The sequence below is a fragment of the Capricornis sumatraensis genome, chromosome 11 (assembly GCF_032405125.1).
Source record: "Capricornis sumatraensis isolate serow.1 chromosome 11, serow.2, whole genome shotgun sequence".
In the NCBI taxonomy this organism is placed as follows: domain Eukaryota; kingdom Metazoa; phylum Chordata; class Mammalia; order Artiodactyla; family Bovidae; genus Capricornis; species Capricornis sumatraensis.
The window spans coordinates 22576333-22603099 of NC_091079.1; the positions used below are offsets into that span (position 1 = coordinate 22576333).

Genomic DNA, 26767 nt, shown 5'->3' on the forward strand with positions numbered 1-26767 from the left:
AGCTTCCTTGGTGGCTCAGTGGTAAAGAGTCCTCCTGCCAGTGTAGGAGTTTCAGGAGACCTGGGTTCGATCCCTGGGTCAGGGAGATCCCCTGGAGAAGGAAGTGGCAACCCACTCCAGTACTCTTGCCTGGAGAACCCCACAGACAGAGGGGCCTGGTGGGCTACAGTCCATGGGGTCGCGAAGAGTCAGACACGACTGAGTGACTAAACAACAGTTTTTTGAAGCACATCTTGCCCTCTGCTTAGAATGCCACTCCCCACGTTAGTCGCCTCTTCCACTCACCCTTCAAAACCTCATCTGTAGGTCAGCTGATGAATGGATGAACGAAAGGCGGTGCATGCATGCATTCAGTGGAGCACTGTTCAGACATAAACTCCAGTGAGGTAGTGATACCAGCACAACACGGACGAACCCTGATAACATCACGTCAAGGAGAAGGAGCCATACACAAAAGGCCGCACAGTGTATGACTCTGATGGTCTGAAATGTCTGCGCAGGCAGACCTAGAGGCGGAGAGGACGGGACTGCAGATGACTGGTTGCCTGGGCTGGGAGAGGGGGATGCGGGGGAGGGGGAGAGGGGGATGGGGAGGGTCTGGGGATGGCAGTGGGCTTTCTCTGCAGGAGATGGAAAGGTTCTGGGATTAGACAGTGGTAACGGTTGCACAGCAGTGAATGCGCAAAACTGCTGAATCGTACACTTTTGACTGGGTGACTTACATCTCAACTAACAAAACTTAGAAAGCTGCTTCAAAGGACAGCCTCTTCTGACCCCTCCACGCAGTGGGTGCAGTGGGTCTTGTACAGAACCCCGTCTGCACGGAGTGTACTTTCCATGCTGGGGCTGCCTGTTAGCGTGTTTTTGTCCTTCAGGGACTGTCTCCTGCAGGCGGGAGTGGGAGGTGTGGTCTGTGTGTGTCCATCAGCTAGCGCGTTGTAGGTGTTCCGCAAATGCTTGTTAAATGAGTGCAGTGCCAGTGAGGACTGAAATAGGGCTCTTTCCTGGAAGAGGCCAGCAGCTTGGTCAGAGGGCCCATCAGCCACTTACAGTAAACACAAGTCAGAGGGAAGCAGCGAGGTTCTTCAATAGATTAGCGGCGTCCCATAGGACACACTCGGAGAAGGAAATGGCAACCCCCTCCAGTATTCTTGCCTGGAGAATCCCATGGATGGAGGAGCCTGGTGGGCTACAGTCCATAGGGTCGCACAGAGTTGGACACGACTGAGCAACTAACACAGGGATAGAACACACTAAGTGTAAATTTTAAAATGAATTTTGTAATTTGGGTTCTTAAAGGAGATAGGGAAAGAGAAGGAACAGATGGGGAAAAAATGAGAAACTGGTAAAGGACTAAGCAGGAGGGATGGCAAATGGGAGTCTTCCTGTCTCCTTGAAGGAGAGATCTGTAACGAGTTGTTCCGGGCTGGTGGAGTAGGGCTGCAGCTTAGGCACTTACCCCCAAAGAATGCCACTGGGCCCCCGACCCACCTAGTGAGGACGGCCGGTTGGGTTCTGTGAAGGCGGCATGAGTGACCGCCACTGGTGGCCTTTTTCATTCTGGGTCCCTCAGAAACACACAGGGGGGTCTCCCAGGGACCCCAGGATGTGTAACATCACAGCAGATTGACCACAGAAGCAGGTGTGAGAATCCAGCACACTTGTGTCCAGTCAGACATTAAAGAATTAAAAAAATGCAAAACAGTGTCAGCCTTCCAGCACATAGTTTTTGTTTTGAAACGTAGTTATTGTTCATTGAAATTTAGCACATAACGGGCTTATTATTTTCTAAAAGGTTTGAACACATAAATATTTAAATCTTTTTCTAGTTTTATCTTCAAACATGGTAAGTGTCTGTAGATGTAACCTGCACAAAAAAAGCATCCAGGAGTTCTGAGACCAAAAAGTTTGAGAACCTCTAAGCTGCTGGATAAAGACGAACACTGCCCAGAACTTGTGGGGCGGGTGGCCCAGCCTAGGTTGTCGAGGTGTGACTCCCAGCAATGGAAGATGGGCACGCCACAGCAGCCGCAGTTGCCTCCGAGGGGCAGACGGCCTGCCAGGTGTTTGCTGCAGATGGGCCAATGCTGTCCGGGTCAGTGATGCGGAGAGGTGTTCTGCTCCTGCGGTGTGGCCCACTGGTATGGTTTCAAGGATACTTTCGACGTGGGGCACTTTCTGCTCCGTCCATCTGCAGTGTCGAACTCCAGCAGAGAGCTTGCCACACAGTGTGAACTGGACTGCCGGTTAAAGGAATGAATGAACGGCCTGTTCACTCGTGTTCAGCCCCTCAGTGAGACTTTGAGCTTCACGAGAACTTTCTGTGCTGCCAGCCTCGACCCAGGCCTGCCAGGCATGATAGGGGCCCTGGTCCTGTTTGTAACAAAGCCAGCGATCTGTAGGTTTGACCTGTGTTTGGGGGAAAGCTGGCATTTTCCACATCATCAAACTGCTCACATCATTCTTAGGGTAGTTTTTGGCTAACGATGGGCTGCAAACTTTATTAACCGAACCCTTTGTTTAATGCCCAGCTGCCCTGGAAGGGTTGTGTTCGGCCTCTGTCATCTATCACTACCCTGGTGGAACTGGCGGTAAAGCCGGAGCTCGCAGGTTCCCGGGGAGCACCCTTCCTGCAGAAGCGGCCAACAGACATCGACCAGGTGAGCTCCGCTTCTGCCCTGTGCCGGGCCCTGTGACCGTCCTTAAGCAGGAGCAATCCACTACGGTCCCCTCTGAGTGAAGCCTGCCTGCTATTTGAATAAAGAGTAGAATCTGTTGAGTCAGAAATCCTGCACATGAGACCTTGTCTTCTGATCCTGTAAAAATACATATTGATCTCATTGAGTCTTATCAAATGATATTACTGGATTGCAATGATGGGTTGATCTCTGGAGCAGCCGCATGAAATTTCATGGTAGACCGACTTTGAAGTTCTGTGTCTGGGTCCTTGTCGTAGTTTCTGGGTTTTTGGTGAAGGGAGTCCTCGTTGTCAATTTTAACAGCCAACTGAGGGACCAGTTTTTTTTTTTTTTTTTTTTTTCTGGTTGATGGAGTTCTTTTAATCAGTGAAGTTTGATTTGCTGATGTTGTGTTGGCATATGGAGAGAGTAAAAAACCATCTTTGGAGGAGCAGACCCGCAGACGCTTGTTCTGTGAACTTGACCCTTTTGACCCTTAATGAGTTTCCCATAAACGCTTAGGATGTAGTTGTGCTACCTCACAGGTCACGGAGATAGTAACAGAGAATGCAGAGGTCAAGGCTATACATAAAGCTGCTAGGCTTTTTTTTTGATCCGTGAGATTTTCATAGATTTTTTTTTTTTTAACCCCCAAGGAAGAACCCTATGACAGTTGATGAGTATTGGAAGGGAAATGGCTTACATTTCTTTTCCCCTCAGTTTTACCATTTTCCCCGACACCAGCAAAGACTGCAGAGACCACCTTTATGAGTCAGTCTGTGTAGCCACTTGGTCTGAATTCTGTGTCAAACTGCTTAGATAAAGCTGTGATGGCTCTCGAAGATGTTTTATCATCCTTCAGCAGACCATTATTCATGGGTCTAGTGGGGTCTCAGTCACTAGAGAGGAGGGTAAAGCAGGTGACGTGATGAAATCTGAGGTCTAGAAGGCCTCTGCTCCCCACTTGCCCATGTTCCGATTCTGACTAGAGATGCCTCTGATCGGTGCTCACCACCTGTGTTTTTCCCATGTTGTTGTAACTGCTGCCTCTGCGACAGGATCTCTGCATTTCAGCCAGTGGCCCAGTGCTTAAATCTCCAACCCAGGGGACAGCTGTCTTCTCTTCTCTGTAGAGAGTCTGCTCTCTCTCTGGGGACGCCTTTTGTTTTATTCTTTCCCTGAGATTTGAAGAGAAAATGTGGTACGACTGTGCTACTCACGTGACTAGTGAGATTCCAGAGACCTTTTAGGGTAATCTTTCAGTCTCTCCTCCTGCTGAATAAAGGCAAAAAAATGTTTTAAACCTGAAAATTGCTCTGTCTGCAGTAGAGAAAAGTCTTTATTTAGCCCTGCGTGGTGTGCAGCACTTGAGAACTTTTTATTGTTGGAGGCAGTCCGAGGAGATCACCCCGTAGGCTTGGATGAGAGCAGAAAAGCCACACTGCCCTTGTTTAGATGGGAGTTGGTTTCACTGCCTTTCAGGCAGTAAAGGGTCCAGAGCTGTGCACGGATTTGATATCATGAGCATGCATGTCCATGCTGCTTCATCCTGGATACAGATTTCAAGATTACTCAGTTTGTAGCCCCATCTCACACCAGGAGTTTACCGACCTACTGTTTGAGATGAAGGTGAGACAGTCTGATTGTTTTAACATTCTTCCTTGAATTCTGTCTCAGGTTCCTTCTTCACCAGCAAAGCGGCGAAAATACAGATGTCATTTAATGCCGATGTGACCTGGAGCCAGTTTAATCTCTGTGCCTCAGTTTCCCTACCTGTGAGATGGGGGAGACAATAGTTGTATTTCCCTCAGCGGGTCCTTGTGAAGGCTGAATGAGACACGAGGCACGTGGAGAGGGCCTGCACAGCCCCAGCCAGTCCTGGATAAATGTTGGGGGCTGTTATATATCAGTAGTAGTATTGTTGATTGTCAAGCAGTTTTAAGACTTGGTGATATGAGTCCATGCATAAAGTTAAAAGACTCTAGACATCTCAGATCTGCTTTATGTACTTCTCAAGATTTCACCTGAGAAAAGGGATTTTTTCCCCCTTAAAATTGAGTTTAGTTTAAAAATGCATTCTGTAGTCCCTCTTTTCACTTTAATTCTCCTGTTGCATTTTTTTTTTTTTTTTGACAAAACTTCACTTTCTTGTATTCAGAGTTTAGAGGCCACTCAATGTTTTTCTGGAGACTTGTCCCTTTAAGCCTATAATTAATGGACAAAACTTGGTTTAAGCCTATAATTAATGGACAAAACTTGCTTTATTAAAAAATCAATTGGACATTGTACAATCAGTCCAAAAGGAAATGCTTATTGACTTACAAATATTCCTCCTTTTTGGACTAGCTTAAATTACTAACAGCAAGCATCATCACCAAAACAGCCAGGAATCATTTGGCACCTCCCTCCAGCCAGGCTGTGCTAACTGCTTCCTGAGGTTTTACCCCATAGCAGGTATTTGAAGGTAGTTATCAGTAACTCCCTTTTGCAGGCGAGGGACTGAGGTTTAAGCGGATTTGTTCGCTTGGTCCGAATCGCACCGCTTTCAGGGGCAGGCTCGCGGCTGGAACCAGGCTGGGCTGACCACAGCGTGAGTCCTCAGTTGCTCCTCTAATCAGCCTCCCGTTGACTGGCTTCCCAAACTGCAGTGTGTTCATAAATGACCGGCTTTAGTGATCTCAGCCTCACAAGGCCTTCAAAGAAGAGATACCGGTGAGAACACAAGATAGAGCAGCAGAGATTAAAATTGTATGTTTTCGCAAATGTTTTATTCTCAGCTAGTGACCTAAAAAGTTAGGATTTCTTAACTCTGTAAGCATGAAAAACGAAACAGTGAACGTGATTACAGTGCAAAAGAGAAGTGGGCTTTGAACATGCAAACCTGCCACTCTTTTTCTCTAGTGAGGCTTGTTGCAAGGAAAAGTTATGCAGACTGAATTGGTTTCATGTAGTTTGTAGTATGGAACAAAGGATTAAACCACTGAGTGTTGAGGGAAAGTTAAATTTTTATTGTTTTCTCTCCTTATGATGAATATGCAAGATTTTTTTTATGGCTTAAGTATATTTCCTCATTTGTGAAATTTGAAGAATGTTATTTACCTTGTCTGACTGAGTCAGACACCTTGTACTGAGCACCCAAGAGATGTTCAGTAAAAACTTGCTGTCACAATGACAGATAATTTAGAAGGATCAACTGAATTACTGATGCATATTCACTGTGTATATACTTTATATGAATGTGACTTAAAGTGACAAGGATTCAGTTACTTCTTTTTTTAGTGCAGTAGGAAGTTTTGATGAAATGAGTGCCTTCCTTTAGCTAGGGACTAGCTTAATTGTCTAGAGCTGAAGAACTTGAAGATTATTTGTACAGAACATACATTTTTTACAACTCATAATCCATATTGCTGTGTAATCATCCACTGCTGCTGCTAAGTCACTTCAGTCTTGTCTGACTCTGTGCGATCCCATAGACGGCAACCCACCGGGCTCCCCCATCCCTGGGATTCTCCAGGCAAGAACAATGGAGTGGGTTGCCATTTCTTCCTCCAATGCATGAAAATGAAAAGTGAAAGTGAAGTCGCTCACTAGAATCTCTTAATTGCTAGGAATTTGACCACAGCCACTGACCCTTAGAAAAATCATTATTGATTACTTTAAGAGAATAAGCTTATTTCTCTGGTAGTTAAAATTTTGATTTTTTTCCTGTACCCTTAATAGGTTTTAAGTAATCAAAATGTTGATTTGACATCTGTCATTTTTCTTTTATAGAGAGAATAAAAGTGGAGCTCGTAGTGTTTTAACATATAAATAAATGTTTGATTTATTTCAACAAAATTGTATGATTTGTAGTTAACCACTCTTTGGGAGTGGCTCGGATGGTAAACAATCCGCCTGCAATGCAGGAGATTCAGGTTCGATCCTAGAGTCAGGAAGATCTCCTGGAGACAGGAATGGTAACCCACTCCAGTCTTCTTGTCTGGAGAATCCATGGACAGAGGATTCTGGTGGGTTATAGTCCATGGAGTTGCAAAGAGTCAGACATAACTGAGCGATTTCACTACACTACTGCTACTCTTTGGGACGTGTTTTGCCAGACACTGAGACGACCTGCTTGTGGAAGCATGCAGACCTGCCTTTCGTGAATATAGAGCGGGTACAGCCAGTGCAGGGCGTGAGGCTGTGCAGAGCTTTACAGCTGGCCGCTGGAAGGGCGGGTCTGGGTCTCAGCCTCCCTGCCTGTGACGAAGAGGCTGGACTGGATTCCTTCTTCTAAGCTCAGTTTCCACGAGCCTGTGTCTTTTGTTTATGTTCAGGAATGTTAACAATTTCCGATTAAATACTGAATTCCATTCCCTCCTCTGAAGCAGAGTTCATTGTGTGCTATTAGTATATAAGCTTTTAGTTATAGGCTCTGCATCTCCTATTTTTGAAAACCTTTTATTAATCCTTTATTATACAGAAAGCCTTCAGGCCATAGGTGGCGCTGTTGCACCTTTAAAAAGTCTTCATTTTCCTGTTTGTGGAAGATTTAACTGACAGTCCTGTAATTTGACTTTGTTTAGTGCTTCAGGATAGCACATTGTCATGTCTGGGTAACTGGAAGAATTATTCTAGTCATTTATACCTTATTTTTATTCTGTAATCTCAGTGTGAAAATTTTAGGCTTGCCGTGCAAACAATGGCAAAATTGGACTTTTCTTCCAATATTAGAAACCAGTGAGCCACGACTTTATCAAACAGAAGTGGTCCCTGGAGCACCTTAAAGCAGAAAAATGTGTTGAACTCCCTGAGTATTGAACCCGCTGCTGTGCGTTAATCAGTGGCAGGTGATTTGGTTGGTGTGTAGGAGGGAGGGTAGGTTTTTGACTTGGGTTGAATTCACATGCTACCCCTTTAGCCGTGCCAACTTGAGTCAGTTCTTTCTGAGTTTTCCCCTTGTGTGTAAAATAGAGATGCTACTGCCTGCTTTGTAGAATGCTGAGAATTAGAAGTTATGTGAAGTGTTATAGCATGGTGGTTAGCTCAAAAGAGCACAAACCCTTAGCTCTTGTTTGGTATGAAGCCATCATTTTACAGTCTTTAGCAATTACGAAGGAGTTAAAACAGGGAAAGCTGGTTTTATGATGAAAGATCCAATTAAGAAGTGGGTAAAGTATTTGAAGAGGGTCAGTAGTTCCTGCACTCATAATTTAGCAGCAGCATTGGAGTGAGGCCGCTGTACAGTCACCCTGAACATTAAGCCGCACCAATTTTGGCTAATTAATTCATGCTGGGGCTCAGGTGGGCCCAGTAATTACACTCCTGTTTTCTCCACCAGCCAGCTGAGAGATGGGGCAAAAGTGTAGGGGGTGGAGGGAATGTCCTGTTCGTTACTGATGAGGCCTCATTCTCCGTGCACTTCAGGGCTTTGGGGAAACGGGTGTCCTGATATTGGTCCTGGGGCTGGAGAGGCCGCTCCGGGCCACAGCGGGCGCTCTCGAGGGGACCTGGCCCCGCCGTGCTTGGGGCCGTCATGTCACAGAACTGGGCATCCTGGGCGCTTCCCGAGCGTGGCCAGCACCTGGGCAAAGGAAGGTTTCCCGGGTCCCCCTTGTCGCCCAAACTCCCCGAGCCCACTCCTCAGCCCGTTTGTGTGAGGAGGGCTGGCCGTGGATCAGAGGTCAGGAGTGTGGAGGGCGAAGCCCATGGGGTCACAAAACAGCTGGACACAGCTGAGCACGCACGCACGCATGGCACGCTTCATAGGCACCGTTTGTTGAGCACCTGACGTGCACTGCCTGCTTTTCTAAGCATTTTACAGACGCTACTTTAATCCTTTAATCCTCACAACAACCAAGTGAGGTGGGTTGGATTATGACCCCAATTTTACAGATGTGGGGATTGAGGCACAGAGAGCCGGGGTAGGTGATTTGACCAAGGTAACAGAGCTGGGCAGAGCTGGGATTCAAACCCCGGCAGTCTGGCTCCAGGCTCTCAGAGTTCAGCCCGTCTGTGGATCTGTCCATGCACCCGTCCATCGGTCCGCCTGGAAACGGTGGGAAAGGGAGAGTGACGCGGGTGTTCACAGCTGCGTCTCAGCCCGGTCCATGCACCGTGACCCTCATTTTTCGTGGTCTAAGCAGCAGGTCTGTTCGAGTTTGGTTAATGTGAAACCTGTCCATCGGGGGTGGATGACGCTGATAATATAATTCCTGAGCACACTGAGGTACCCATGGAGCTCTGGCTGGACGATGTCCTGTTTCTCATTGTGATTTCTTCAGACAGTGCCAATTATTATCTTCACACCACCTCACACACGGACATGAGATGAGAAGCTTCTAAGTAGCCCAGATAATCAGCAGAGCCCACCAATCAGAAGACTGTCCTGTACCTAGAAGTGGGTTTAATGAAAGGAAAGAGCTTCCAGGGAGTCCAGTTAAAGTCCAGCTGGTAGAAAGCAGTCCATTTTTTTGTGGCTGAGCTTGTTGTTCGAAAAGATCGGATTAGATGAATTAGCTTAAAAGACAGAAAAGGGTCATTTCAGATGGTACATTCACACCAGTAAGAAGTGGTAGTTGACCGCCTGGGTGAGTCATGAGATAAAAAGATTTTTACAAACTTCATAAAACAGCCTGAAAAGCTCTGCAGTCTCAGTGCAGTTAGCATGGGACCCCCTCCATCCCTGGACGCCCTGAGGGGTTGAGTAATTGATGATTGTGATAATGTCTCTGAGGCATCAGAAAAAAAAAAAGGTCTCCTATTAAAGGATGTGGCACAGGAGACTATATTTGATCAGAGTTTTCACTGAACAGGACATTTTTAGCACCATCTTGAAATCCCAAACTCCCCGAGGTTCCCCGCAGCCAGTACCCTCCCAGTGCAGCCCTGGTGGCACTTGTTGGGGGCCGTGATGGAGCACCTCCCCTGGCTCCCCGTCCGCCCATCAGTCTGTCTGCCCCGCAGGCTTTCTCATCCCCACCTGCCTTGTAGGGCTGCCCTGACAGTCACACGTGATAATGGTCAAGCGTTGCGTTTGGTGTATAGTCGGTGTCAATGATAGAAAGCACCTGTTTGTTATTGTAATGGTGGCTTCTGGATTGCAGTGATTTTTAGTCTGCATTTAAAAGTAAAGATTGCAATACACAAAGTGGCTGTTAAGTAGCGTCCTGGGAGCTGTTCTCTGTGTGGACAGTTGAATACATGTGCTATTTCAATACAACTGTGTTATTGGGACACAGCTTTGTGTATCTTGTTAATGTGTTTAAAAACTGCCAGAGCTGATGATCGGCAGAATTCTTGGATCCAGTGCCTCTTAGGCTGTGATTCGCCATCGTGAGAAATTGCAGTCTACGGAGAAGGCTAACTGGGTCTCGTTGGCATTTGGATGGCTCAGCAGATGATCACGGCTTTGAAAGCCTTCTTGATACTTAATGAAGTTAACAGTCTTGTGTTGTAGACTACAGAGCTACCTTCTAGAAACTGGAAATCCTCAGCTTGTGAAGTGTCCAGTAATTCAGTGTGTGTGTGGGTATGTGTGTGTGAGTGTGAGTGTGTGTGTGAGTGTGATCTCAGGAAAGGAGAAATAAGTTCCATGTAGCCATCTGATACCTTTCTCCTCCAGACCAAGGTGTGGGCATTTATTTACACAAATAAATTGGTAGTTCACTTTCACTTATGTCATTTGGCCGATTTGAGGGAATAAATTGTCATGCTTGTTTCAGAAGGGGCGGGAGGCAGACAGGGAGGCACGTTACAGTTTGTGCAGGGTATGAGAACCAGTAGCTTTCCTCTTTTCCTTCTAAAGCGTAAAGGCATTGAATTGTAACATACTGTTACTCAGAATTGTTTTTCTGATCAGACACAAGTGTCTCAGAGTTTTCAAGGGTATGTGAATTATGAAATGTGATTTAGTAGTTATCTTTAAAAGTGGTTTTGTTTTTCAGATAAAAGATCATAATCTGTTCTTTCTTCCAGGGGCCCAAGAAGTTCTCATTGACCCAGGTACATGATCTATGTGCTTAGTCTCTTTGGTTATTTTCTTTAAGTGCTTGTTTCATGGTGATGTGAATGAATGGTTACAGTTTCTGGATTGTGATCTTTGGAACGTGCTGATTTAAGTAGCTTTAAATCAGTACAGTTACAAACGTGATTGCTGTTTGTTCCTTGTTTGATGGGGCACCCTATTGATTGATGCTGTCTGTCCAGGAGGGAAGTCCTTCCTCCAGCATGGTTAAGTGAATGATTTACAGTGTGCCTTTAAAATCCTCTGAATGCACTGAGCATGCCTGTCCAGTTAATTTTGAAGTCATGATTCTGCCCTGATTCTGTGGCTTATGCTCCTCTCAGTGTGAATTTGAACTCTCTGTTGCATTTTTTTGTGTGTGTTAACAGGGAAAGACATTGTGCATTTTTTTTTTTTTTGCAGAGGTGGGTTTTCCTTTCCCCTCTTAATGTCTTCTTTAATTAATACAGCAAAAATCTCTTTTATTGCAGTGTGTAATTATTTCAAAAAGTGAGATCTATTATTTTCTGGCTTAATTGGAAATGATGACAAAGAGTCATAAAAAAAAAAAAGAAAACCCTCCCATCCTTTGAAGGATAGAAATCAGGGGGTCATGCTTGCACGTGCTTTGTGGCCAACACACCTTCCGTCATCTCACTGTATATCTTGCTTCTGAGATGAAACTGCTTCAGGTTTGTAGGTTTTTGTTTTAACATTTGTGTTGCATTCTTCCTCTAGGCTGATGTTCCCTGATGGAGTTTGTGGAAGTGTTTCCCTTCCTGTATGTAGGAAGGGAAGCAAATGCTTTGGTGTTTTCAGGAGACCCGAGTTGCTGATGAGAAAGCAGCTGAGGTTGGGCTCTGTAGCTGAAGGACACCCCTGCACCTCCTGGCTGAAACCGATGAACAATGAAATCAGTGTTAGATGTGTTGGTGTTTGACCAGTAGAAGTTATTGAGGCCACACCGGCTAGTTTTGCCTGACAGGAAGTCCTGGATTCCCTCGTGGGAGAACCGGATGCTTTACTAAGTAGAAGGAGATTAGCGAAGTCAGAAAAATCAGTCACACGTTGAAATTAAAGGAAGAATGTAATATGTTTTACTTCTGCAACTTTTCAAGATAAGGTGGTATTGGGATGAAACTGAGTCTTGAGTGCTGAGAGTGAAGTGGGGGTGTTTCTGTGGGCGCTGATGTTCAGGCGCATGTCAGGGTCCCGTGGCAGAGCTTGAGGCTGCCTGCAGAGCCCGGGTCTGGTGTCCCAGGGCGTCCTCTGTCATGGTTCCAGGCGAGAAGGACGCAGCCTCGGCCTCTCCTCCCCAAGGGAGAGCAAGGAGAGACTGAGATTCTGCACCTCCACCCGCCCCTGCCGCTCCCCACCCCCCGCCCCCCCGCCCCGGTCCTTTCACGCCCCGGGCCACTGCAGTTCACGGGGAGCCTTCTAGCCTCTGCTCGCGGGGCCTTTGTCCAGGGCTGGCTGCGCCCTCTCTTCACTCGCCAGCATCTCCTGTCTCAGACGTTAGGCTCATCTCCTCTGCCCGCTAAACCCCGGCACGCGTGTGGGTGGGAAGCCTGCTGGTGGGGAGCCTGGCGCTGACTCTGCCTCTTGACGGCTGGTGTTCTCTCATTTGGCTCCATAGAAAACCCAGCCCGAAGCTGGATCATTATCTTTTAATTTTTGCGCTTTCAATGGATGAGTTATTTGAAGCAAACTGTCTCAGGGTTTTTGCTGCCCTCTTTCTGCACAGACGTTTCACGAGCTGGAAGGAGGAGTTTGACAGCCCCTGGTTACTGGCTCCGGTGCTTGTTTGGTGGGGTGCACCAACACGAGCAGACCAGGCCTCTCCCCCAGCCATTTCTCACAGCTCAGCTTCTCAGCCCTTGATCGGCGTTTGAAGAATGCTTCGTGGTGTCACACTGTTATTTCCTGCCATTTCTGAGTGTTTTGTGAACGTTCAGCCCCTGTTTCCAGTGAAATGATTTTTTGTCCAATTCAGTTAACTCAGATTTGCTTTTCCCATTTTCATGTTGACGGGAGTTTCTTCCTCCTGTAATAAAAGTGAGCAGTTTGCACTTACAATGTCAGAGTACTGGTCCAAGGGGCTTTTTCACTCTGGACAGTTTTCATACAGCTCACCCACTAATATATGCAGAGGCTCTACTGTGTGCCCAGAGTGGAGTGTCGCGGTCAGTCTTGGGCGTTTTCATCGCCCCAGTCACCCCCCATTTGCCCTGACCTCCTCCGTCCCACGCAGCAGCTCTTCTCTCTGGATTTGCCTGTTCTAGACATTTCGTGTAAATGGAGTCCTACAACTTGTGGTCTTTTGTGACCAACTTCTTTAGCTTGGCATGATGTCTTCAGTGTCCATGTTGTAGCATGGGTCAGTACTTCATGTTTTGATTTTGCTGAATGACATTTCACCTTTCGGATAGACTTTTGGGTTGTTTTTCCTTTTTGGCTGTTAAGGAGTAATGGTGCTATGAACATTCATGTGTAAGTTTTTACGTGGACACCTTTCCAGTTCTTGTATGTGCCTGGGAAGTAGAAGTACTGGGTCATGGCGTAGCTAAATGTTTTAACTATTTGAGGAACTGCCAGATTGTTTTCCAAAGTGGTTGTGCTAGTTAACAGTCTTACCAGCAGTGTACGAGAGTTTGAGTTTCTCTGTCCTCATCAATGCTTGTTATTATCTTTCCTTTATTTTTTTGCAGTTCTATAACTTTATTTGATAATTACTGGACAGTTTTCATCCACAGTAACCATCTGTAGATCTTTGATGATGGTGACAGATACATAGGTAGCCAACATACAGAGCTTGGGTGGTGAGTCTTCCTTATGTTTTCTGACAACCTCACACAACATGGGACACTCCTTGTTCCTTTGGCCCAGCAGCTTTGCTGAGCTTGGTGTCAGCCCACACATCTGGAGCTCCTGTCTCCTTCATGACAGATTTCAGGATTTCTCTGAATACCCGAGGGGCGCGCTTCTCGGAAGCCCCTCCGTGGGAGCTCTGGTGAGAGTTGATAGTGTATTTTCTGGTGAGCACCTTGTTGATGGTGGACTGAGCCGCCTCCTTGCCACCCTTCTTGGCGGGAGCCACCTAACCCAGGCGACAAGGAGGCTGTGAGTGGAGTGGGACAGACCCAGGCCTGGTCCTCTCTCCTGGCCAGCTTCATGCAACCGTCCCTGGGGCTCTTGCAGTCCCAGGTCTGGGTGGTGTTATCTTTTTGATTATAGCTATTCTTATGAGTGTTAAGTGGATTCTCCTTGTAGGTTTTTTTTTGGTTGTTATTTAAAATGTAAATGTGATCTTTATTTGTATTTGTAAATATTTGTGTACATTTAGTAACGGTAAAATATCATGTTTGCCATATTAGATATATATATATATGGAGTAGAGCTGATTTACCATGCTGTGTTGGTTTCAGGTATACAGTGGACTGAATCAGTTGTACATATACTACATAAAATCCACTCTCTTTTTTAGATTCTTTTCCCATAATAGGCCGTTATGGAGTGCAGTTCCCTGGGCTATGCAGTAGGTCTGCCTTAATGTTTTATATAGAGAGCAGAGTGTCTGTGTCAATACCAGTCTCCCAATCTGTCCCTCCCGCCTCGATCCTCGGGTAATGGTAAGTTTGCTTTCTGCCTCTGTGACTCTGCGTCTGCTTTGTGAACAAGCTCATTTGCACCCTTTCTTTAGGTTCCATGTGTAAGCAGTGTCGTTCATTCGTCTCTTGCGCCTCCCTCCACTCGGTACGACAGTCTCGAGGTCCGTCGCTGCCGCTGCACGCGGTGTTGGTCTGTTCTTTCTCGTGGCTGAGCGGCACTCTGTTGTGTATGTGTACCGCAGCCTTCTTTGTCCATTTCTCCACTGCTGGGCACTTAGGTTGCTCCCGTGTCCTGGCTACCGTAGACAGTGCTGCAGTGACCGTTGCAGGGCATACATCTTTCTGGGTTGTAATTTTCTTCATCCTTGTAGTTTTGATTTGATTTCCTTTATAGCTAATGGTACCAAACATCTTTTCATTGTGCTTATTGGCCATTTGTACATTTTGCTTGAAAAATGTCTTTTCAGGTCCTTTATTTTTTTTCTAAAATATTTGTTTGTTTATTTATTTGGCTGCTCAGGGTCTTAGTTGTGGCGTGCAGGCTCCTTGTTGCAGCATGTGGGATCTAGCTCCCTGGGCAGGGAACGGACCGGGCCCCCTGCATTAAGAGCAGGGAGTCTTAGCCACTGGCCCACTAGGGAAGTCCCCAGACCCTTCATTTTTGATTGGGTTATCTTTTTATTATTGAGTTGTAAGAGTTCCTTTTGTGTCGTAGATGCAAGTTCCTTATCAGACGGTTTGCAAACATTTTCTCCTAATCTGTGTGTTGTTCCATTTTCTTGGTGGTGTCCTTTGAAGCATATAAGTTTTAAATTTTGATGAAGTCCACTTTATCTAAATTTTCTTTGTTGCTTCTGCTCTCAGCGTCATATCTAAGATCTGAGCTATTTTATGTGAACTTTATATTTAAAGCAGTTTAATTCTTACAGCAGATCTAGGAGAGAGGCACTGTTGTTGATGAGGAGCCTGAGGTGCAGAGACATGTGTTGACTCGGCAGGGTCACAGCTGGTGAGCAGGGGGGTGCGGGAATCCAGACCCACCCATTTGTCTCCAGCGTCTGTTCTCTTAGCACCATCCTCTATTCCTTTCTATAGGACTAGTTAATTAAAGTCTTTACTTCTTTGAGTTCTTATTAATTTTTTTTCCTCATTAGGGACCTCATCTCTCCATTTACCTTGCAGAGCTTGGTGTAGTTTTATTTTAGGTCTAATGTAGGTGGAAGCACTGCTATCAGTTAATTTTTGTACTGCCCCCCCGTGATAATTGTGGCTGGTTGACCTAATGAAGTCATGCTTAAGTCTTTCCTGGTCGTCACACTAGAAGCAGAGTCATAGCTACAGGACACTCGAAGAAAGCGTTTGACTTTATTTTGCTGACCAGTGGAATAAAACCTCGGTGTTGACGCAGATTCTAGATTCTCCAGAATAGGGTCATGGTCTCCCTTGGATTTCATTCTGTTTGGTCACAGTGCGTCTAGATGGTGCCCTGTCCTCCAGCAGATTAGTTAGAGCATGGTGCTCATGAATCATTGTGATGACAGAATTCTGACAACAGCATCTGCTGTTTGTTTCACAAGGAGAAAAGCAATATAGAGGTAGTGCTCGGATCTATTTCCAAAGCCTGGAATTTCGAGAAGAGTTCCACAAGCCATAGAAAGATATTGTCACTAATTTTAAGTCTTTCTTAGATGCATTATGGTTACATAGCAGAGTAAATTTATTAACTAGATTTTACAAGAGAAGTATAGTCTTGATTATTTGTTTTAATTAAAATACTCTGCCTTGGATAAAGTAATTAGTGCTCATGAGTGAACAAGAATAAATTTGCATTTATATATGACATGGGGGCAGGCTTCCTACATATATATACATGTTTTGATCTGTTTTTCAGAATATTTTTGTAGTTTTTCAACCGTGTTCTAATTTTAGAATTGTATTTAAGAAGATTATCACTGTGTCTGGTGCAGTTTGCACTGTCTATCCTGTCTTATGCACAGAATTCCACCATTTCCTGCGTAAAGATTTTCCGCTCATTATATTGAGTTAATGTCATAGTTATAGGAACTGTGATTTCTAGGCCTTGCTCTCCATGCTTTTGAAGTTGGCTATCAAATATGACTTTCCCTTTGTTTCTTGGGTTTTCATTGTTTAATTAGAATTTTTGAAGATGAATGTATTTTAATATTTTGTGCAGATTTCCCTAGAAACTTGATGCATTTTCAGTTTATGAAAACTTAAATATACTCTTGTTTTTATTTTTTTAATTTAATTTTACGTTTAGCCACACTGCATGTCTTGTGGGATCTTGGTTCCCCAACCAGGGATTGAACCCAGGCCCCCGCCGTGCGAGTGCCAGCGAGTCGCTAAATCCTCGCCACTGGGTTGCCAGGCTATTCCCTACTCGTTTTTAAGTAGTTACTTTTCACGAGGTATTTGTTTCTCTTTATAATAAAGACTTTTCATTTATTTTAAAAGTCATGTAGTTTTAATTGAGGGATGATTACTTCACAGTAGTGTTGGCCTCTGCCATAGAGGAACACGAGACAGCCCCGGGCATACACATGCCCCTCCCTCCTGAAGCTCCTCCCCGCCCACCCCTGCCTGCCCCTCTAGGTGTTAGAGAGTCCGGGTTTGGGCTCCCTGAGTCACACTGAAAGCCCGCACTGGTTTTCTCTTTTACATATGGTGGCGTACAGGCTCTCTCGGCGTGTCCCACCCTCCTCTCCCCCCGCAGCCTGGATCCATGTCTGTTCTCTGTGTCTGCATCTCTGTTGTTGCCCTGTAAGTAGGTTCACAGGTTGCCCTGTGAGAAAAGGTAGCAGATTGCATATAGCTTTTACACTTGGCTGTTTTTGGTTTTATTTTGAATTTTATTTTACTGTGTCTGTTTTTACCATCTTTTTATGGACTGGAAATCAGTCCGTATCAGCTTGCGAACATCATCCTGCTTCCCTCTGCAGGCCGTCTTCCTGACCCAGGGGTTGAACCTGGGTCTTCCACACTGCAGGCAGATTCCGTGGGCGCCACCCAGGAAGCCCCGTTCATGTTCTCTACGTGTTCTTATCCATTTCACTGTGTTTTATTTAACCAGCCTTCTACATGTGGACATTTTGGTCGCTTCTGTACTCTGTAAATTACAGATGACACTGTAGTGAAGAAGCTGGTACGTGTGCGTTTTTGTGTTGTTGGAGTTGTGTCTTCGGCATAAATTCCTGCATAGGGAATCACTGGATCAAAAGGTAAATATGTATGGACTTCTGTTTAATTTTGCCAAATTCTTCTCCGTCAGGGTCACACCGTTTGGCATTCTCAGTGGCAGTGCATGAGAATGCCTTTTCAGCACAAGTTCACCTGCAGAGCCTGTTGTTAAGCGTTTATGTTTTTGCCACTTAGACAGTTGAGAAATGGTATCTCTTACTTATTAGTGAATTTGAATTTATTTTTAACGTATAAGGGCTATTTCTGTGTTTTTTAAAAATGAATTATCTGCTCATATCTTTTGCTCATTTTGTTCTTCTGGAGTTTTAGATTTTTTTTTCTCTCAATTTTTATGGCCTGTTTATATGTTAGGGATATTAGCCCTTGGTGATATATGTTGAAAATACTTTTCTCTTTGGTTGCTTATGTTTTGGCTTTGTTTGTAGTATTTCCTCCGTGTTTTGAAGTAATTGAATTTGTTACTTTTTAAAATTGCCTTTGGGTTTGAATCATATTTGGGCTTTCCCGGTAGCTCAGACAGTAAATAATCCGCCTGCCATGTGAGAGACCTGGGTTCCATCCCTGGGTTGGAAAGATCCCTGGGTTGGGAAGATGCCTGGGCTGGGACAATCCCCTGGAAGCATCCTTAGAGAGCCTTTCCTTATATTCAGGTTTTAGATGAACTTACCCAAGTTTTTTGAGCTGCTTTTATGCTCTTCTGTGGTGCATTTAGACCCTAGACCATTTGGAGTTTGTTCTTGTGTTTGGTGTGAAGTGTGGGTCTGGCTTTGTCTTTCCCCAGACGGCCTTCCAGCTGTCCCAGTGCTGGTCACTGACACGTCCATCTTTGCCCCAGTCACTGGTGCCGGAGGAGTTTATCCCACACTTGTCCTGGTTAACAGCAGACTTCCCAGCTGCCCCGTCTTCCTGCTGCTCCCCAGCAGGTCAGGGCTGGTGGTGCCCACGTGGCAGGGCTTGTCTCCTCATTAGGGAGCAGGTGCATGTGACCTCGTGTAGTGCCAGCCTGCTGGTCGTTGCTGGCATCACCGTCACACTGGTACCTGCCTGGTCCAAGCCCTAGTTGTTCTCGGGGTCCTGCCGTTCTCTCTTGCTGCCTCACCAGTCCCTGCTTCATCCCCCCGTTCCTGCTTCTCTCTGCCGAGTTTCCACCTTGTGCCTCCTGCATGCTCTCACCTGTGCTGGCAACGCAGTGACTCCCTCTTGACTGAATGACTAAACGGTCGTTGGATTGATCCTTGAGAGCCCTCGTGAAGATGCCCCCCAACTTTCCCATCCTTCTTAACTGCGCCCTCTCCCTTCCTTTGCTCTTGCCGGGGTCTCAGCCTGCCCACGGCACTGATTTCTCCTGTCTGTAGACTCCGTGTTTCACGGGTTCACAATAATGTTACATGTGGGCTGTCAGAACTTTGTAGGTGTCAAGAAAGATCAAACCCATTGCACACCAGTATTTTTAGAGGGTGTTATTCTTCTGTTGAGTGAAATTAAATCATCGGCCTCACTAAGCTCTCCCGTGAGCTGTGTTCTTTTTATGTTCCTACAGATTATATTTTTCTGGGTTGCTGCCTATGCCTTTTCCCCCAGCCTCACTCCTGGAGTTCAGTAAATCATTAAAATTGAAGTAAAAGTCTCTCAGTCATGTCTGACTCTTTGCAACTTCCTGGACTATGTAGTCCATGGGATTCTCCAGGCAAGAATACTGGAGTGGGTAGCCTATCTCTTCTCCAGGGGATCTTCCCAACCCAGGGATCAAACTGGGGTCTCCTGCCTTGCAGGCAGATTCTTCACTAGCTGAGCCACCAGGGAAGCCCAAGAGTACTGGAGTGGGTAGCCTATCCCTTCTGCAGGGGATTTTCCTGCCCCAGGAATTGAACTGGGGTCTTCTGCATTGCAGGCAGATTCTTCACTGGCTGAGCTACCAGTTCAGTTCAGTTCAGTCGCTCAGTTGTATCCAACTCTTTGCGACCCCATGAATTGCAGCACGCCAGGCCTCCCTGTCCATCACCAACTCCCGGAGTTCACTCAAACTCACATCCATCGAGTCAGTGATGCCATCCAGCCATCTCATCCTCTGTCGTCCCTTTCTCCTCCTGCCCCCAATCCCTTCCAGCATCACAGTCTTTTCCAATGAGTCAACTCTTCGCATGAGGTGGCCAAAGTACTGGAGTTTCAGCTTTAGCATCACTCCTTCCAAAGAACACCCAGGACTGATCTCCTTTAGGATGAACTGGTTGGATCTCCTTGCAGTCCAAGGGACTCTCAAGAGTCTTCTCCAACACCACAGTTCAAAAGCATCAATTCTTTGGCGCTCGCAAAGAGTCGGACACGACTGAGCGACTTCACCCACCCTCACCACCCAGCTTTCTTCACAGTCTAACTCTCACATCCATACATGACTACTGGAAAAATCATAGCCTTGACTAGACAGACCTTTGTTGGCAAAGTAATGTCTCTGCTTTTGAATATGCTATCTAGGTTGGTCATAACTTTCCTTCCAAGGAGTAAGCGTCTTTTAATTTCATGGCTCCAGTCACCATCTGCAGTGATTCTGGAGCCCCCCAAAAAACTGACACTGTTCCACTGTTTCCCCATCTATTTCCCATGAAGTGATGGGACCAGATGCCATGATCTTCGTTTTCTGATTGTTGAGCTTTAAGCCAACTTTTTCACTCTCTTCTTTCACTTTCATCAAGAGGCTTTTTAGTTCTTCTTCACTTTCTGCCATAAGGGTGGTGTCATCTGCATATTTGAGGTTATTGATATTTCTCCCGGCAATCTTGATTCCAGCTTGTGCTTCTTCCAGCTACCAGGGAAGCCCCTAAATCATTAAGGGAACCCTCATTATCAGTGGTCCCCCCCCTTTTTTTTTTAAAGGATAGGGGGACCATTTGCTTCTTCTCTCTTGTTGGAAGCTTCTTGATGAGGTGAGTTTCCATAGGAGGAATGAAGACCCACCTCGTGCTGACTCCCACTCATCCCCTTCCTTTCTTCAAGGGAAAAGGGTCAAATTTGACAATATAAAGACAAATGGTTAGAGCTGCTGAGATGATGAAGATGACCTATCACCTATGAAATATTACTCCACGCCAGAACGCAGTGTGCCATGACCGTGAAGAGCACACAGTGCAGGCTGAGCGCGGCAGCTAGAAACGCAGGCCCGAGCCCACACCCTGCGCTGGAGAGACAGCTCTGAGGTCTGGAGAACTGGCGGGAGAGCTAGGCCTCTCCAGGACCATTTCCTGTCCTGCAGAAACAGTTCTCACTAGGAGTCCCCCTTCGTAGACTTGCTGTGGCTTGTAAAAGAAGACGTGTGTGGACGCCTCCACACAGGTCCTGATTCCTCGTGAGTGCAGAATGACACAGGTTTCGCTGGGATGGAATCATGACCACCCAGGGTGGCCCCTCAGGGCTCCGAGGGTGCTGTGTGCTTTGGAGATGGACTTCTCAACTCTGCAAGGACCCAGGGTTGTGTCATTGGGCCTTGCTGATTTGAATCTATTCCTTAGAAAGTATAGCTTTTAGGTATTTTTTTCATGTGTGCATGCCCTCTTATTATTTATAGTTCTAACCTCTCATCTCTTGCTGGGATTTTCACAAAGTCTGTAGAAACACGAAATCTGAGGCCACCTGCCTCCTCCTGTCTCTCTCTTGTGCTTCTTTCTCCCTCGATTGAAGGGGCCTCTGTATAGGGAATGTTCTTTGTTATTCTTTTCCTGGAATCTCTCTCTCCGTCTGCCCATCTTTCACCTGTCCTTCTATCCGCTTACTCTTCCGTCTTGTTCCAAAAAGCATCAGAGGCAGCTTACAGAATACCAGAATACCGGATGAGCTAGTGAGAAATGGGGCCTGGTTTAGACAGCAAGGCGAGGGATGAGGTTGCGTGAGGGGTGCGGGCCGTGTGAGGCACACGCCTTTGCCCCGGGAGCTCCGAGATGACAGCAAGCATGTGCCTGAGTCCCCTAGCAGAAACATAAGGAAGACAGGATCCTTGCTGTCCGTGAAATAAACAAGGGGCTTAGGAGAAGCCAGCTTTTCCTCCTCTGAGGCTTAGGAGAATAATTTTTGAATGTTCTCTGAAATCAAAGAGTATTTCATCTTTCTTTTTTTGTCAGAGTTCTCTGTGTCATTGGTTACATTCTATAAATGGAAATGTCTCCAGAACTCTTCCCCCTGTGTGTATGATGGCTAGGGAATTAGGTGGTTCTGCTTATTGACAGGGCTTGGCCAGAAATAGAAAATGACAGCCTCAGAAAGGATGTCAGTATCTGCAAGTTATGTTTTCTTTTCAGTGCTCAGTTAGGGAACATTTTCACCTAGTTTATCTCCGTTTGAGGGTGCAGTGTGGCCTCTCGCTAGCATTAGGAGCTTTGGTGCTGGGAGATAGTGCGTGCTGACTGCATTGCCGTCAAGACAACTGAGCTAGTTATTGTGGACGTGTTACTTTTATATAATGCGTTTCATGTTCTTTAATAAAAAGTTTCAACAGGGAGGAAGGCTTCATTCTGAGTTAATTAACATTGAATACAATGCTTTGACCATTTAGACTATTAAAGGGAAGGTGTAAGCGGTGAAGTCTTAAAAACGGTGTCATTATTTACATTTCAGTCGGGACTATTCAGGCTTTATCTTATCTGTGCTCCTCTTTTAAAGTAACAAAGCAACAAGACGGAAAAAGCGAAAGGTCATTTCTTGTCTTCCTCTTGGTGTGCAGGTGCGCTCACTACCAACGGCATCAACGCAGACACCAGCACAGAGATCGGACGGGCGAAGAACTGCCTGAGCCCCGAGGACATCATTGAGAAGTACAAGGAGGCCATCTCCTACTACAGCAAGGTGATGCCGCCCTGCGGGTCCTTTACGTAACCGTGCTGCTCTAGTCGGGAGTCCCTGTTGTGCACTGGGTAATTCTGCTACGGGACCTTCTAGTTAGTTGTTTCTGTAAGTTTTCGTGTGTTGTTCCCGGGTGCATAATGCCATATGCCTGAGAATGGTTTTTGTTGATTGAAAATGCTGTATATTTAATTTAGTGTCTGAAAAAGGGGGGGAAAGAGGCTACCATAGCCCCACTACTCAAGATAACATCTCGATATCTATTTTCTGTCCTTTTTTTGCCAGTGTATATTATCTGTATCATAAAAATGGTGAGATTCTGTACTTATTTACTGTGTGGAGACGTACATTTTTCATTTGGCATAATATGTGTGTTTCTACATTATTGAATTTTCTGTGACATGGTTTTTAGTCAGCTGTATAGCAATCCATCTTGTGCATACACCATTTTTTTTCCTTTGGACTGAAGAAAAGTTTGAATTTCAAATATATTTAACTGAAATACTGGAAAAGGGCCTGGGGTTGTACAGAAGAGTGATAGCGAGTGGAAAATGAATGTCCCCTACTTCCCCTCCCCTTATTCCCTAAGAGTAGCAACTATTAACAATTTGGGCTTCCCAGGTGGTGCTAGTGGTAAGGAACCCACCTGCCAATGCAGGAGACACAAGAGACTCAGGTCTGATCCCTGGGTCGGGAAGATCCCCTGGAGAGGGAAGCGGCAACCCACTCCAGTATTCTTGCCGGTAGAATCGCATGGACAGAGGGGCCTGACGGGTTACAGTCCATGGGGCTGCAGAGTCAGACACGACTGAAGTGACTGAGCGCAGCACATATCCCTTTCGTGACCTTTATGCCTGTGAAATACACACGTGCATGTACGCATATATGAGAAATAAATGCCTACACCTATGCATAGTATATGTATGTATATATGTTTTATTTACAAAAATGAGAGCATCCTGTATAATTTTTTCTGCAGCTTGCTGCGTGCACTCAGCCATGTGTCATGGATAGCCTCCCATTTCAGGTTTGCTTGACCCTTTCAAACAGAGGCTCCTTCCAGTACGTGGGTGTAGTCATTGCTCCGTCAGTTCCTTTTGTGGGAGAAGGTCATGAATAAGACACCTGCAGCAGGGCCTAGTGCCTCCCCCTCAGAGTTCCCGGCTCACCCTGACTCACCCAGTTACCGTCTTGTGGATGGACACTTAGGTTTTCTCACTGTCTCACTCTTAGGAAAAATGCTTGACTGAACATTCTCAGTCTTGTCCAATAGATTCTTGTGTTCTTGTATGTTCTTGTGTTCCTTTAGTTAAGATTTCCGGAAGTTTAGTCACTGGATATGACACTTACATATATCATTGGTTACTTTCAAGTTACTCTCCAAATTTGTTCTCCAACTGGGGATGAAAAGATGGAGAATTACTCATTCAACCAATTTTCTATTACTGAGTATTATATACAGCCTAGACAGCACCCCAAACATAGGGAACTCCAAGGCAAACTGTAACAGTAAGGACTTTACAGCCAGTAATGTCTTAGGTCTTGTTTACAAAGTGTCAGCAGATTGCCAGGAAAGCTCTGTAAGAGAGTATTCTAAGAAAATACCAAAGAGAAAACCCATCAGGAAAAGATTCACTATGTTAAAAATGGTTTGACCACAACCTAAATGAAAAACCATGTAAACAAAATGCAAGCAACATCAAGAAAAAGATCTGCGATGTATGTCCACGACAGACACGAAGCTAACACCCACAGTTTACAAAGAGCTATCACAGAGCAATAAGAAGTGCTCCCTAATTTAAATGTGTGCAAAGGACAAGATGGCGATAGTCTGTGGGGCTGGGCCTTCTCTGATGCAGGGGGATTTCCACCTTGGTTTTGGAGTCAGGCAGACCTGAGTTCACATCCTGCCTTCACCAGCTGCTAGCTTTGTGACCTGAGGCAAGATACTGTACTTTTAGGGGGCCCTATTTCCTTTATCTGTAAATAAGCTTAGTATTTATTTTAGGGTTTTGTATTAGAAGTGAATGAGATAATTCCCTCCTGTATTTCTAAAAGTACTGATTGCATAGTTCTGTGCTTGATGTTGGTGCCTTGGTAGGTGGTTACTAGGGAATCAACAGTGAAAAACGGGCATGGCCCCTCAGCAGAGAGCTTACGTCCCAGGACGATGTTTGTAAGCCCAGGTATGGAGCAGACTTCTAGGAAACGTCCTGTTCGTTATGATTGCAGTTTAAATCTCATTGTAATATTTAAAATGTTGTTGTTGCGCTCAGTCACGTCTGACTCTTTGCGATCCCGTGGACTGTAGCCCCCCAGGCTCCTCTGTCCGTGGAGTTCTCCAGGCAAGAATACTGGAGTGGGTTGCCATTTACTTCTCCAGGGGATCTTCCTGACTAAGGGATTGAACCTAGATCTCTTGCGTCGCGTGCGTTGGCAGGCAGATTCTTTAGCACTGTGCCTCCTGAGAAACTAGTGTTTAAAATATGTAACTATAATAAAAATATGTGAAAAAAACCTGAGATGACCTTTTTCCCTTCAGTAGTTTTCTTAAGAGTTTTGTAGGAAAGGAAATAATTTTATTTCAATGGAAACAAGTCCCTGTTAGATTCTGTTGTGTTGTTAAATGATATATAAAACTGATATAATTTTTACATCCATATTAATAGTTAGGTAAGCACAGTTCCTGCTTGTGCTGTCTTTGGTAAATTAAATGTAACTTATCACAAGTTCTGTGCATGTTATGTTTTAGAAACGAGGACGTAGTGGAGGCCTGCTCCTTCTGGCACAGTAATTTCTTTTTCGACCTTACAAATAATTTTAGTAAGGAACACTAGCAACTGTGTATTTCTGCTTCTTAATAATCCATAAGTGGGCAGACTGCATTTTTGTGAGTGGTTATACCAGGCAGGCCTTGGGGTCTCAGCCGACACTTGAGGGGGTGGCCAACTCTGTGGCACATTTGATGCCTTTCTGGGTGTGGACAGGGGTCTCCTGGCCTCGGGTTCTCTCCAGGCACCAGGATACATGGATTTCTTCACCTCTGGAAGCCTCCTCCCCAGCTGCAAGAAGTCTTAACAAAACTCAATTGAAAACTGATCCAGCTCAGGACCGTCAGGAAAGAGACAAAAAGGGTAGAAGGACAGGGAGCAAGGAGGGTTCACGCTGGGGCCTTGGGAAAGAGGAGAGCGCAGGAGGGGGCCTGACCCCACACAGTGTTCCAGGGGCCGAGGGCAGCTCTCCTGGGCAGATGTCCCCTTAGGCAGAACCTGAAGAGCTGGAGGTGCGGTTGGAGGAGGACCATTGCTGAGCAGCAGCCGCAGTCCGTGGCGCCTTCTCTGTTCACGTGTCTTCACTTGTCCTTCCTCTCAAGACCTGAGAAACGGGAACAAGTAACTCAGGGAGACACTAGACACGCGTCCAGCGCGCTGAGCGGATGGACACCGTGACGCAAGGAGCTAGGACTTCGGCCACAGAGGACGTGAAGTGACAGCTCCCGCCTCAAAGCCGCAGGTGTGAGAGAGTCTAAGAGCACAGGAGCCAAGTGGGAACGAGCAGCGGAGTCTCCGTGGGTCGTGTTTTGAAATTCTGTAAAATAGCCAGCTACTGTTGGTTGTATTACTCGAAGGAATGCTAACATATGTATATGTGCGTTTATAGGCTCACTCAATCCCTCCAGCGTCTTTTGCCCCCAGGTGTTGGGATAGCCTTTCTCAAGCAGAAACTTGGCTGAGCTGTGCTGCAGGCCCTCGCGCTGGGGAGGTGCTGCCCAGTGTCACCGAGTCCCCGGGTGCAGCCTGCGCGACCCGACAGAAACCTCTCTCTTCTCTTTTGACCCTACAGTATAAGAACGCTGGGGTGATTGAGTTAGAAGCGTGTGTCAAGGCCGTCCGCGTCCTCGCCATTCAGAAGCGGAGCATGGAAGCGTCGGAATTTCTGCAGAACGCAGTTTACATTAACCTTCGGCAGGTGGGTGTGTGTCTGCCTCCGCGTGGAGGGCTTAGCGCAGTTCTCCCGGAGCTTTTTCGCCACAAGTCAGTCTGGCTTTGCTGTGCTAGGATTCAGGGTGGTCAAAAGCCCGGAGTCAGAACTTGAAATCCTGATTAAGGGAGCTGTTTTACTTCTTTATATTACGGTCTTTTACTTTCAAACTTCAAAATTTTGTTCTTTCAAAACTTTTTTTTTGATTGGAGAGAGAACTTTGCTGTTAACAGCTTTGCGGCCTTGGCCAAGCTTTAATGCCTCCTTTTTGGCCTCTTGACGTGATTGCAGTTGTGGCCCTGTCTGGGTTGCTCATGTTATAAAATATGAAGCGTGTGAAAGGACTTCATATAGCTCGTTGTACACCGCAGGCATCCCACACATATGACCTGGATCTGGATGTGTTTTTAATGAGATAGAATCACCAGAACGTTTAGTTGCAGATTGCTAATGCAAAATCCTCAAATCAA

General features: G+C 45.9%; 1 protein-coding gene across 5 annotated transcripts in view; it reads left to right on the plus strand.

Moving 5' to 3' along the window:
• The window catches only part of TRAPPC9 (trafficking protein particle complex subunit 9), a 385435-nt gene that overhangs the window by 11977 nt on the left and 346691 nt on the right, over positions 1 to 26767 (plus strand). For 4 of the 5 annotated variants that reach the window (XM_068983500.1, XM_068983498.1, XM_068983502.1 and 1 more), the window contains 4 exons: positions 2532 to 2660; positions 10635 to 10661; positions 22198 to 22319; positions 26160 to 26285. In XM_068983500.1, the coding sequence (XP_068839601.1) occupies positions 2532 to 2660; positions 10635 to 10661; positions 22198 to 22319; positions 26160 to 26285 (404 nt within the window). The remainder of the gene's footprint in view (positions 1 to 2531; positions 2661 to 10634; positions 10662 to 22197; positions 22320 to 26159; positions 26286 to 26767) is intronic. The other variant, XM_068983501.1, reaches the window with a different exon arrangement.